The sequence below is a fragment of the Rhinichthys klamathensis genome, unplaced genomic scaffold, assembly GCF_029890125.1.
Source record: "Rhinichthys klamathensis goyatoka isolate OS25496 unplaced genomic scaffold, OSU_Roscu_1.1 h1tg000076l_1, whole genome shotgun sequence".
Lineage (NCBI taxonomy): Eukaryota > Metazoa > Chordata > Actinopteri > Cypriniformes > Leuciscidae > Rhinichthys > Rhinichthys klamathensis.
The window spans coordinates 2,145,923-2,159,496 of NW_026606618.1; the positions used below are offsets into that span (position 1 = coordinate 2,145,923).

At 37.8% G+C, this 13,574-nt stretch overlaps 1 protein-coding gene across 2 annotated transcripts in view; it reads right to left on the reverse strand.

The window, feature by feature from the left end:
• Positions 1 to 13,574, reverse strand: part of nav2b (neuron navigator 2b) — a 70,280-nt gene that overhangs the window by 50,554 nt on the left and 6,152 nt on the right. For both annotated transcript variants that reach the window (XM_056250890.1, XM_056250891.1), the window contains exons 3-11: positions 13,521 to 13,573; positions 11,862 to 11,934; positions 11,524 to 11,779; positions 9,499 to 9,567; positions 9,018 to 9,157; positions 4,959 to 5,916; positions 4,750 to 4,859; positions 1,999 to 2,110; positions 11 to 361 (exon numbers count right to left, since the gene is read on the reverse strand). In XM_056250890.1, the coding sequence (XP_056106865.1) occupies positions 11 to 361; positions 1,999 to 2,110; positions 4,750 to 4,859; positions 4,959 to 5,916; positions 9,018 to 9,157; positions 9,499 to 9,567; positions 11,524 to 11,779; positions 11,862 to 11,934; positions 13,521 to 13,573 (2,122 nt within the window). The remainder of the gene's footprint in view (positions 1 to 10; positions 362 to 1,998; positions 2,111 to 4,749; positions 4,860 to 4,958; positions 5,917 to 9,017; positions 9,158 to 9,498; positions 9,568 to 11,523; positions 11,780 to 11,861; positions 11,935 to 13,520; position 13,574) is intronic.

The window sequence follows — 13,574 nt, forward strand, 5'->3', positions numbered from 1 at the left end:
CCACACTCACCCACTGGAAACACCATCCACCCTCATGCTCTTGCCCAGGACGTCTCCATCACTCATGTACCCTGCCGTTTCCATGGCGACGCCCTCCAGATCCTCCACCTTCTCTGAGAGCTCAAGGCCGCAGACGACTCCGTTGTGTGTGCAGGTCTGATGTCTGTGTGTGTGCCGCTCACAGCCACTGCCGTGGTGTACGAACGTGTTTCCTGAAGAGGGGGCATCACCAGCTTGTAGACGAGGGCTGGATGAGCCCAGCCGCCAGGGCAATGCAGAAGCAGGGCGGGAACTGAGGGTAAGCAAGGCCCTCTCATTGACCTCTGTGGTTACTGTGCTGTCAAAGGTGGTCTCAAGAGTGCTGGCAGGCAGTAAGACAGGTTTGTTAACATCTTGACTTTGTTAATATTGAAAAAAAGTGTTGTAACATCACCATGTGACAAATGAGTTTAAGATGTTCAAAACACACACCAATGATCAGCGAATAATCAATAAATAATTATGAATATTTATATTATTTATTGATTTTGTTTGCACACTTGTTAGACCTACTACATAATGCTTAACACCTATTCTTAACCTAAAAAATCTTAAGTGTCAAAGAAGAGGTTTACATGATAAAAAGGGTTTTTCAGGCACCTGATGAATTGAGATTTTTGTATGTGCAAACAAACTAGAGTCAAACCATTTCTTATTATTGGATAAAGTGTTACATCACCGCTGAAGTTTTTCATCAATGAAAAAAAGTGTTATTTTAGTATTATTTATGCCATTATAGTATTTACTAATATTTTATATAGGCTTTTATTTTTATGGTTTCAGTTTTCATTTGAGTAATTCTGTTATGTGCTTTTGTCACTTTTTTTATATTTTTTTTATATATCTATTTATTTTTAATTTATATTGATTTTAGTTAGTAAGTTGTCAATATTTTTTTTTTAAATATTCTTTACTCAAATTTTTTTTTCAGCTTGATTTCAATTAACAAAAATTATTTTTAATTCTTGTAGTTTTAGTTAACTAACAACAATTCAAGCCACGTCTGACACTATATTTCAGCATAGACATTCTGCAAAATATCTTCAAAAAAAAAATCCTTTTTTGTTTCACAAATAATATGGGTTTGGAATGACATTTTTTTGGGGTAAATATACCTTTTTGAAAGAAAGAATGCAAGCAGCAAGCAAAAAGCATTGTTGAATTTTTGGCAAAATTATGCATCCTGTCGGGACAGGGTTTCATTGGGATATTAAAACAAGCTTTTTATCTAGTATTAGCAGGCAGTATGTGGCCTCCAGACGATTTCATGGCCAGCTTTTGTACCCTGGAAGGCCGAGACGCGTATCAAACTGATCACGGCAAAGACAAAAACCCGGCACCCCCCAAATGAGCTCCTAACGCCAATCAAAATGTCTTCCTCAAAGCCATTTAGAGTTTAACCCCACAAACCCCCAGAGATAAAAGGGTTCACACACCCGGGAACAATGGGGTGCTTTCTGAACTGTGCTGTGATCTCTATGCCCAGTCATTATTAATGTCATGTTGTACTTCAACCCTACTGAATAGAAGTCATTTAGAGTCTGAACATGAACTGACACCAGAGAAAGTGCAGTAAGAAGTAACTACCACTAGCGGGAGCCCTTTGGGTTGATCACCAGTTCGCCAGATCATCGTTGGGTTGATCAAAATAATTTCGACATTTATAGACAATTGAAGTGAATGGGGCTTATTTTTAAATTAATGATTTAAAAGAAAACATTTGAAGCTTATAATTCTATAAAAGCACTTTTACGTTTACGGCTTGGCCCCATTCGCTTCAATTGTAAGTGCTTCACTGTAATCCTTTGCTTTTTTTAAGGAAAATGAGGAACAAGTCCCAGAACTTTTCTTTAAGATAAGTAATATTTTAGATGAATTAAACAAACTTTAGTCACTTCTATCAGGCTGAAACATACACGAAATATGAGAAAAAATAAAACACATCACACTGGTTTTTACCTGTGACTGATATGTGTCGTCCCCCTCAAACTGGACATGGTTTCCTCAAGGTTTTGCCTCAGATCAGCAATGTTTTTCGCAGTACGTAGCCTCTTGGTTTCGGAGTCCTCACCTGAGGAAACCAGACTCATCACCATCACCACAGTCTGCAAACAGCTGCTACCATAACTCTAAAGCATGTCTGAACACACACACACATTCACACACCTAAAATGCTTCAGAAATGCAGCCAAAACCCGGAGAATCATGGGATAATGTAAATGAAGCAACTCCGAACTCTGTATTAGCATCACAGCACTAACTCTGCCCCTTTTGCTCATGAAGTTAAATCTCCTAGCGTTCCGTAAAAGAGCTTTTTGTTTTCTTGCACCAATGTTAACGTACGAAACGTTAGCCAACCGCTGCTTAAAAATAAACACGCAGTGTATGCCGTAGGTGAGAGGGGATTTGGCTGCTTGGATTAACGGCTGTTTACTGATCATAAGAGGTCCACAAGGGGCTCAGAAGGTACAGAGCAGACTCACACACACACAAACACTCACACATGATGTAAAACGTGTAAAAGAATGAGTGCCGTGGAAAAGTACATTCCTAGAGGCTGTAAAAACCACAAACAACCTCTTTCAGAACTGCTCGCTGAGGCTAATGCTAAATCTTTGTTCTCTACCCGCCTTTTGGTTAAAAAAAACTAGCTTCCTCTCAAACTACATCAATTATAGAAAATTTAATTTAGAACAGCATTTAGTTTGGCTTTATTTGCAAAGATATTTGATGGGATGAAAGTTTAGAATGCAATGCAAGTAGGCTATGCATTGGATTTTCAATGCAAGGGGCGCTAGCGTAAATTAGCGTAAACGTCTATATTCAGTTTTTCAAGTCAACTGCTGTCATGGCAGATTTCTGCTAAGCAGGGTCATTATCTAAAACTAAAACAATAAAAAAAACATTTGCTGTAGCCAAGCAGTTAACGCTACATGATTATAATTGCCAAAAGGGGCACTATGCGAAAACATCCTCTTGTACAGTCAGTTTTCTCTTTCAAGCCAACAATGGCAGACTTCCAAGAAAAAAAGAGATGTGTCTTAACAGTTAGTACACATGCTAATATAAAAGTCGCAGGTCCATTTCTCCTCTCGTTACTGTCTTTATCGAATAAAAAGTGACAAAAAAAGCCCCCAAAAATGGATAATCAAGACTTCAGGTGTGTTAAATGCCTCCTAGGTAGCTTTTTAAAACAGATCAAGTCATCCAACACTCATCTACTCACTTTCATGCTTCTCAAACATGTCCAACATGGTTAGAAGGATCTCCTCATTAACCCGAGCAATTCCATCCCACACACAAGAGTGTTGGCTCAAATGCAGCTGATATACAGAGCTGAACGTGTTGAGCTCCCTTTCATTCAAAACACTTGGTTGAGTGTGTTCAGGCAAACATTTAGATGATGTTGGAGGTCCACCAGAACGGTCTACACCCCAGAACCTGTCCTTTCTCCTGAGACTAGAGCAGTCGTCTAAGTCTAAGATGTCCTCATAAGAACCATCTCTTGTTCCTTCAGTTCGGAGAGGAGATGCCAACAGACAATGACATTCTGCTTGGTCCATTGAGAAGAAGATTCATTTAGGTCTTCTTCCGGTGGTACAGATCTTTGTCTCGGTTGCAGAAAAAGACTTCACAGAGCTACTAATGTCCTGTGCTTTTTCTGGTGGCAACGTGTCCCTGACTCTCCTACGCGTCTATTAAGATGGATAAAAGGTCTGTCTGACACATTCGGAGTTGTTTTCCTAGAGAATGTCCCGATTGATTCGTGAAAGAAGCTCTTGTGACGGCGGTCCTGCCTTTTCCTTTCCTCCATGGGAAAGAGAGGGGAAATTATAATACAGCTCTCATGTCCACACCAGCCCAGGGAACTTCCCCTGTGGAGAAGAGTTTTTCTCTCTACACAAAGTTCTGACAGACTGAGAAAGCACACACACACACACACACACACACATGCTGGTAGGCCTTGGCAACTCCTTGACATTCATAGCCTTTTGCATGCAGATGAGTGCTGTTTTGTTTTCTTGTTCACTCTCAGACTGGCCTGACATTGGCCTCAAAGTTCGGAAAACACTGCTCACTTATTCTTAAATAATCAGTGTTGTTTTATACAAAGACACAGTAAGTGACCTTGTCCTAACCAGGCATTAGAGTTGGGGAGTAACTATCCAAAAGTGGCAACACTACTAAAATGTTTAGTAGAGTGATATTAGACTGTTTTGAAACAGTTTTTCCCAGTAACAAACAATAGTCCAACATTCAGCCTTGTAACATGGTAAAACAACAGAATTGTTTTTACCTCACATGGTTTCCTGAGCAAGCTGAACAAACATGCTAGTCTAAATTGCAATGTCTGATTCATTTAAGAGAACTGTTAAATTATTCAAATCATTTGCTAAAATTATTCACTATGAAACACTAAAATTATTCACTATGAAACATTCCAATTATTTGTTATGAAGGGCTATGAAATCACCAAAAAGATTTGCTACGAGTGACTAAAATGATTTGCTATAATTCTGATAAATGCATAATGGTGCAATTCACTAAAATGATTTACCGTGAATCACTACAATGATTAAAGAACTCACTCATGGCTGTGACTAGTTATATTATTTTCAATTACAGTTTCAAAGTAGCTTGCCCAACACTGCTATTTGCAACTCAAGTTTATTTTTCTGTACTCACTCTCCTTATGCTCATAATGCTTACCTGTCAGGTTCTCAAGAGAAGTATGGATTGATTTGCTGCACAGGCCTGTTCGTACCCTCCTTTCCTCCACTCCTGTCACTAGCCCAGTCCTATCAATTTCAGTTTGAGACCTACATAGTGACAGGACAACATACTAGTTTAGAGCCAAATAGAGTCTAATGGAGTATGTAGGATAACGCATTAAAAGCCCCACAAAGGTGTTCCGTTACCTGTACATGAATGGGGCGACAGTGGCCATGTTGGGATGGCTGTATTGTTGCTGGAGCTGTGGAAGTTGCACACTGACCATATTGCTGGTTGTTGAGTGGGTCTGCGCACCAAGGGTGAGATCTTGGCAACTTTTCCCATCTGAAAATGCTAAGCTAGATGTAAAGCTATAGTTTCTGTCATCTTTCTGCCCTTTATGCACAGACAGACCTCCTATCTTCGTGGTCCGTAACCGCTCTGCCTCCGCACCACAAGGGGGCGACGCTACAGTCTTATTTGCAGCTGAACCCTTTCCTCCTTGGCTTGGTTTGGGAATTCCACTCATGGCTGATTTTGCATTGTCTTTTTTTACTTTGTTTCCTTTGGGAACAGCCTTCTTAGACTCTAGTACAACAAGTCCGTCAGTTTTTGTGTCTCCTTTAAGGTGTTTGGGTTCTGTAACAGGCAGCTGTTTGAGCTTTTCTTTCTCTTTAGGCTTTGACTTCTCTTTAAGGTTTTCAGACGCTTTTGCCGAGGTTGTTTTCGGCGCCAAAGATTTTCCAAGCGTCAACTGTGCAAAGCCTTTCAGAGCTAGCTTAGGACTTGAGCTGCCAGAACTGCTGGGGGTGACAGGCCATTGGTTTCCAGGGTGGATGGGGCAAATCTGGCCGCCTTCTGGTTCAACATCATCCACATCGTCTGTACTGACAACCTTGGAGGCTCTGGAACCCGTTTTGCTGTTGAAGAGCTTGAGCTTTTCCAGCATGGACTTCTGGGCAATCACCTTAGGAGGAACCTCGAGAGAATCTGGAGCTGGTTGTTTAACCGTGACCATGGAGGATGTAGCAGTGTGTTTAGCGCTGAGCGACTTGCTTCTCCAGGGTTTAGAGGTGGAAGTTGTGGTGCTGGTGCAGCTGGGTGGAGGAATGGAAGAGCTGATTGGTCCATGATCAACCATTATTGGTGATGAGGTTGTTTTCTCTGTAAATTCACGAGGAAATATAACATTTATATATAAACATTTATTTAATGCATTGCTTGGTGTCACTTTTTGTACATTCAACTACTGTAACAGGCAATTGGACAGGTAGGGAGGACAAATGGTCAATCTGGCACAGAGAAAGTGGGTCAAATCTTTCAAACACTAGCAAGTGCAGTCAAGCTGTTGCACATAGACATTAGCAAGAGTGACACCCGTGGGATTTTGAAAATATGAGAGCGTATTGGATGCTGAGAAAAGAAAGCATGAACTATGAAGATAAATATTTAAAGTATGTGAAGTAATGTATTACTATTGAGGGTTAGTAAAGGAGAGTGACTGTGGAGCATTTCATGACATTTGAGATATGAGTGAAGAAACTGATTATTTGGTTAAATATAAAAACAAACCATTTCCAAGGCACATTTTTTATGTGCTTTCTGTCATAATACTAATGTAAAAAAAAAAAGAAAAAAAAAAGGGACAAAATATTTTGTATTATTATTACATACAATACATAATATATTATTTAATAGCATATATAATTAGCCTGAATTGCATGAAAATTCAGTATGTAATGAAACCAAACTCTTGCAAAGACTAAGTAAAAATGTTAAACGTTTCATTTGACCTGTTCTGATCAGTCACTGTCTTTCCCTGATTTTATTTTCCTGCACTGCTAAACTGGTGGTTGCCCATGTATGCATTATTTAATTATTCAATAATTTACTAGCCTGTTGCATAAAAACTCAGTTTAGCGGTGCTTACCTTACAGGCAATCTGAGCAAAATTCACATAACAGTCATATTCCTCGCATGTCTTCCTAGCCGTTTGATCTCACTGTATATAAAGCTCTGTCATTATCATTGACTTTTCTCTCTCTCTTTCTCTGCGCTGGTTTTGCCACAAGTACACTAAATAGAGCTGAATCAGTGAGCAGCAAACGCCTCATCATCAACATACCAGATCCAGCAGTGTGCAGCTGAGAGTCCACACTTGCCACACACAAACACAGATGCATGCATGCACACAAACATGTACATCATGCATGTGCAAACGGGAAAAAATACTTTTTATACGGTTTTATGAATATGTCTTGAATACAAAAATTCCACATATTCAACTATGTGACATGTTAGTGGGGAAACATCCACGCTAAATAACTAAATGCTGAAGTGTGTAAACCAAGCCCGCCATAATGTAACAACAGTGTGCCAAAAATGTGTCAACAACATGAAATTAAAGAATCATAAAAATGTGAACAACATGAGCAGTTACCTAACTTTAAACAAATCAAGGGAGGATGGTTTGGATCACTCATCGTGAAAAATTTGGTTCAAAATATTTTGTAGAACTTGAAGTGACAATTCATGTCCAAAAACAGCTGGATCAAAAAACTATAAAGTTGTCTTTATGGTCAAAAGACCCATAAATTACCATAAAAGTACCGTGAAGTACAAGTCCATTTACTTGTGCGCTTTTTCCCAGCCTTTTTAAGCATTACGATAACTTAGCATGAGGAACAGACCTTAATTCTCTTCATTATCCACTTAAAATGTTTGTTTTTTTCTCAGAGCTTAAAGGGTTAGTTCACATAAAATGTAAATTCTGTCATCATTTATTCACCCTTGTGTCGTTACAAACCCGTAAGACTTCCGTTCATCTTCGAAACACAAATGAAGTTATTTTTAATGAAATCTGAGTTATTTCTGTCCCTCAATTGACAGTCCACGCAACTTCCACTTTGTCGCTTCAAAAAGTTCATAAACTAATCTATATGAATGGAGCGGTTTAGTCCAAATTTACTGAAGAGACACAATCGCTTTATATGATGATCACATTTTTTTTTTTTCAAATTATATTTACGTATTAAAAATACCAGTTTTAGTTTTTGAAAATAATAATAATATAGTTTTTTAATAATATATTTATATAATAAAAAAAAAAAAAGTTTTTTGACCAATAATACCAATACCAATTTGAGCAAGGAAAAGTAAGATAAATCTATAAAAAAAAATTCACAGGTAATTCTAGTAAAAAATAATACTGAAATAAAGCCTGCCGACTCTATGGGTGGTGTGGCCTTGTGGTTAAAGATCTGGGTGAAAGGTTATAGGTTCGAATACCTCAAAGAGTTATTCACTGTGCACTGAGCAAGACACCTTGGGGGTTTTTTCAGGATGATTTAACAATAACACAGTTTTTACTAAATGACTGCTCAGTGTTTCCTCTAGGATTTTTTCCAGCCGTGGTGGCAGGCCCATTTCGCCAGGGGGAGGGGGCGTGGCCCATGAGTGATATTCCCATTGGCCACGCCCCCTTACCCCAGGTGTTTAAACCTCCCCAATATGAAAGGCCCCAACCAGAGCGGCAAGCGATTATGCGCATCCCGTGCGCAGAATGATGCACTTGAAGCAACGCGAAGTCACAGCGCGCAGCGCTTCGCATTGAAAAGTTCAAAGCACAAAGCGAAGAGATTATATCTATCTATGCTTAATGTATTATATATATGCAACAGTTTATTGAGCCTTTTCTTTTAACAGTTTTAAATTTCAGTTACAGTGGGCATGAAGAACAATTCATAGTGCTCTCTACTCTAGTGCTGTAACAGACACCCGGGAGAAAGGAATATGATTTAGAAAGCGCTATAAACTCCAGCAAGATAAAGTAATTGTATGCAAACTATAGACCTTTATCTACAAATAAAGTATAATAATGGGAACATTGATCTTGAAGAGAGTGTCGTCGTGTTACTGTCGTAACCGAACGCGACGCGCTGTTTGAATGCTGAATGGAGAATGACCGAGTTTCCATTAACTTTAACTTAACGACTTAAATATTCATTTTTACCTCACATGATGCTATTGAATGACTTTAGAAGTTTTGGAATATAGTGCGGAAACTTTATGGTGCTTTACAATGTTTTGTATGCCTTTAGTGGGGCTTAACAATAACACATACAATATCGGACCGAGAAGCTGCAGCCGTGGCGGGATGATTTTAGGTGTGGCGGCCCGCCACGGCAGAATGAATGTAGCGGAAACACTGACTGCTTACATAACAATCATTCTCAAGATTGTGTAAATGGATGTGATTAACTCACCTCTTTCATGAGCGTAGGCAGAGATTGGCGGCTTTAATCGGTCACATTGGTTGAAGCTTTGGCTGCGTCTGTTGGTGTTTGAGGTTCGAGGTTTACTCTCTGCGCCCGTTCCAGCCGCCCTCACAGAGGGGCTCTGAAGCCTGACAAAGAGTTCAGTCAGAACAAACTCAACCTTTCTCTTTAAACAATAACTATTTATGCTGCAAAGACCCAGGACTGGAGTGCAAATTATATAAATAAACCTCAGTGACCTTTAATATTAAAGTCCACATCTGATCATATGATCGAGAACAAAATGACTATTGAAGGGGATTCACATGTTTTTTGGCCCTGAGGAAACAAGATAGGCTTTTTTAGAATCACAAGATCATCAGTAGATGGTGCTGTTGTGAAGTAATTTAAAGTAATTTACTAGGAGGACAAGTAGATCAGGCACATTGTGATGTTTTCAAGAGTGGACATAGAAATCTGGAAAGCTGACCTAGTGTTCTTTTTCTGAGCAACTGAGAGTCTCACAGCTTTTTTCTGATCAGAGCCTTTTGATGGATGACTTCAAGATCAAGAGAAAAACAAAAGAGAAAGAAAAAGGGATGAATAGAAGAGTTAGAGAAATAACCAGTGTTGTTATTGTTAACTAAAACTTAAATGATTAAAAATGTTTTGATAATTTAAATAAAGTTGAAATAATTATTAATATTACTAATATAACTATTATTTCATATTATTTCATATTAGATAAACAATTTTTACTTAAAAATCTTAAATAAAAGATGTTGCCTTAGCAACTAACTAAAATAAAATAAGTTTAACTTGAGTTACTACAATTCTAAAAAAATATATATAAAAAATAAAAATTACATACTAACACTAAAACATTCAAATGAAACAGAAAACATAAATATTAAAAATATAAAAAAAATATATATAAAAAACGACAAAAGCACATAAAATTATTTCAAATAAAATGAAAAAAGAAACTCAAATAAAAACCAAAGTCTCACTCAAAATATTAATAATAAATACTATAATAGTATATAAATAAATAATACTAACATAATAAATGAAAGGTTAATCATTGGAAATGTTAAGGGCATAAAAAGTTAGAGGAGGAAGAAAAAGAGGAGCAGTATGAGAGCATCTGAAAATGTAATATGTTGGCATCATGGTCACAGCAAGTCCAATGCGACAAGAATCTTATCCTACAATATATATATATATATATATATATATATATATATATTTGTTTTATTATATTTTTTTTATATATATATATATATTATACATACATATATAAAAATCTAATAAAAAAAAAATGTATATACAGTATATATATATGTGTGTGTGTGTGTGTGTGTGCATAATATATATATAATAAAATTTCCTCGAACCAAATTATTTAAAGGGGTCATATAATGGTACATGCACTTTTACAAGTTGATTGTACTGAAATGTGTGTTGGCAGTGTCTGTACACAACCATCATAAAATGATAAAAATCCATCCAGTGTTTTTGTTTTAATCTCCTTATATGTTTTCCCCTGCCTCAAATTGAGCCGTTCGATTTTGTGACGTCACACGCTTGGAAGCCCCTCCCACGATTGTTGATTGACAGCATCGTTTCAACACAGACCCGCCCTCGCTCTTGAGCGAGCTGTCAATCATAGTCTGCGCGGACCGGCGCGGTCATTGTTGATGACCAGAATGGCGTCTAAGCGATTGTGGTGTTCTGTTCTTGGGTGTAATAAGGAACACAGCAGTCATTTTAATGTTCCTAAATCCGAACCGCTGAAGACGCAGTGGCTGAGTTTGTTTTCGAAGGGAATATTCCCCACGAGCAACGTCAATGCATTAATCTTTGCGCGAATCATTTCTCACCAGACTGCTTTATAAACGAGGATCAGTATGAGCTGGTTTTGCTAAGAAGCTGCTCATGAAAAAAGGATCGGTACCAGCTATTCGTGTTCCTGCTGAACCTCTAGAACAACTGAAGTGAGTGTAACGTTTTATTAAACTTTATATTAATATTTATATTAATCTTTGCAAATCGCTAGCTGCACGCTTCACAATGAATGCGTCTAAGGTTTACACTTAGGGTACATTACGGCATGTTTTCTATGTATGATGTTCTCAATATAATTCATAATCCCACGTTTATACTGAACAACGCGTTATGGTTATTGTGTTACAAACGGTGTACACACAGAACAATGAGTCGGGGTGAGCAAAGCTCATTATCATTTAAAGTCATATGCACTGAAACGGCGTGCTGAAAACAGAGCTGTTTTTGACCAAGTAAAATAAGTGTTTTCTTACAATACTAATGAGAATTTTTAATTAAAGTATATTACAAACTTTTAGTTTAGACCCTAAAGAATCATACTAGCTTGTACAAAAATGGCATTATATGACCCCTTTAAAGATTAAAAATTGATTACTGATCTTTCAATCCAGCTGATATGTTGTCTGTCTATGAAGAAGCTATCCAGTAGATGAATGGAAAATAATACCTGGACTGCAGGTCTGTGTGTGTTTTCTGTGCACATGGGGAGGAGGTGTAGTGTTGCTGGATAGGAGAAGGACAGGGAGAGCTCCAGGGAGAAGTGTGAGGAGGCAGGGCAGGACTGGCGCATCGGTGGGCCCTGTTGTTCTGGAGCATCTGAACATTGCTGGAGGTCTGTTTCAAAGTCTGCTGCTGCTGCTGCCTGAAGCGTGACAGAATGAAGAAAAGGCCTAAAATGGCTTTCAGATTGCCATTGCGGATCTCTGTGGTTTGGCAGAAAAAGAAAAGAATCTTGTTGACATCTTATTTTAAATATTATTGAGCATTAGTTAAGAGTCCGCTCACCTTCGGCACAAAGTCCCTTAATATTCACTCCTTTAGCAGCCAGGAAGCACAGACAGGTATCAATGTTCTCAATCTGTTTGAGAGAGAAACACGGACATACATCAAGAGCTTGCTGCCCCCTCGGAAAATGTGACCCCACCGCGGCCGGTTTGCACACTCAGGTGTACAGGAAACATAACCAAACAGATGGTGCTCAATAGGGTAGTTTTGTGGTTTACAACCATGTGGGTCCATCCTGCGGTGTTCCTGTGACATTACAATGTATATCCTGACCACTGGCGAGACGACAGACTGCAGCATGCTGGTTAACACCAGGATTTTAAGGTCAACAAGACCTGCCATTGTCATCCCTGAGGTTGTTTCTTAAAGGGACAGTTTAACCAAAAATGGAAATTCTGTCATATACTCACTCTCATTTATCATGTATATTTGGCTTAAATGGAAAATCTACGAATTATGGGATAATTTTCTTTTTGGATGAACTAACCCTTAAAGCTAACCTGTCCGGATTTATTAAAGGAACAAGTGGATTTATTGAAGGGGCAAGTGGAAGAGATTTTTACTTGCCCGACCAGTCAGGTAGCTTAAAACTTTAGTGACAAAAAAATAAGCATGGAATGATTCAGATTTTATTACATTCAGCTTAAACAGCGATTGATAATGGTGCAAGTTAACGTATTTCTGATAACAAAAGGCGTGCTGTTGAGGCTCGCGCTGCCTTGTGACTTTCGTGGAGAAATCAAAACAAATGACCATAACGTTAGCAGCACACAGAAGAAACATAGAATGTTGTTATATTAATATAACTGAACATAGATATAGTTAAGTAACATAACACGACCAAGGGAGCTGTTTTGCTGAATATTAACACGATTGCAAATGTTACATTGATTTTATAGTTCAATAAGTAGTTAAAATTAGTTTATCTACTTACGTTTTAGACACAATATAGACTGTTTTGTTTTATTTCAAAGACGAAAATGGTTCCAAAGGAAAGCAATACTTTCGCGCGGTGTTTTGTTCCTAAATGATTCAGTGTTTTGAACGAATCGTTTGAATGAATGACTCAATGACTCACTCATTAAGACGGTCACTTGCCGCCACCTTTTGGCGGTTTAGTTTTATGTTTAAAAGTAGTCTTATATGTATATTCAAACATTTAATTACATTATTAATCTCATAACATTATTTATTGCAGTTGTAATTTTGCAATTTAAATTATTTCATTTGATTGGTAGGCTAACGGCCCTATAGTGTCTAACTGAATTTATTGACAAATGTAAGAATTTGACATGAAAGATGATGCATACATTTAATAAGGTTAAAAAATACATATAAATTTAAGTATAAATAAAGTATAAAGTTAAGTATAAATAAATGATAATAATAAATTAGCTATATTTACACCACCAAAAAAGTGAATGAGCGATTTACTTGTCCAAAGGACAAGCAGACAAGGCCTAAATGTCGAGGCCTGTCTACCATATTCTCAAAACTCTCATTTTCAATATCTTCAAAATCAATATTTTGATCACTTCTTCACCAGATCCACCATGTGACAGTGACATTCGATTAAGAGTTTGACTTTGACATATTGTGGTTTGTGTCTTTTCCTATCACGCCGGACAGAAATTACGATAAACAAATTTTGAGTCTTACCATTTGAGAGCGACTCTCTGGGAATCCGTTGATATCGGCAATCTTCTCATTTGC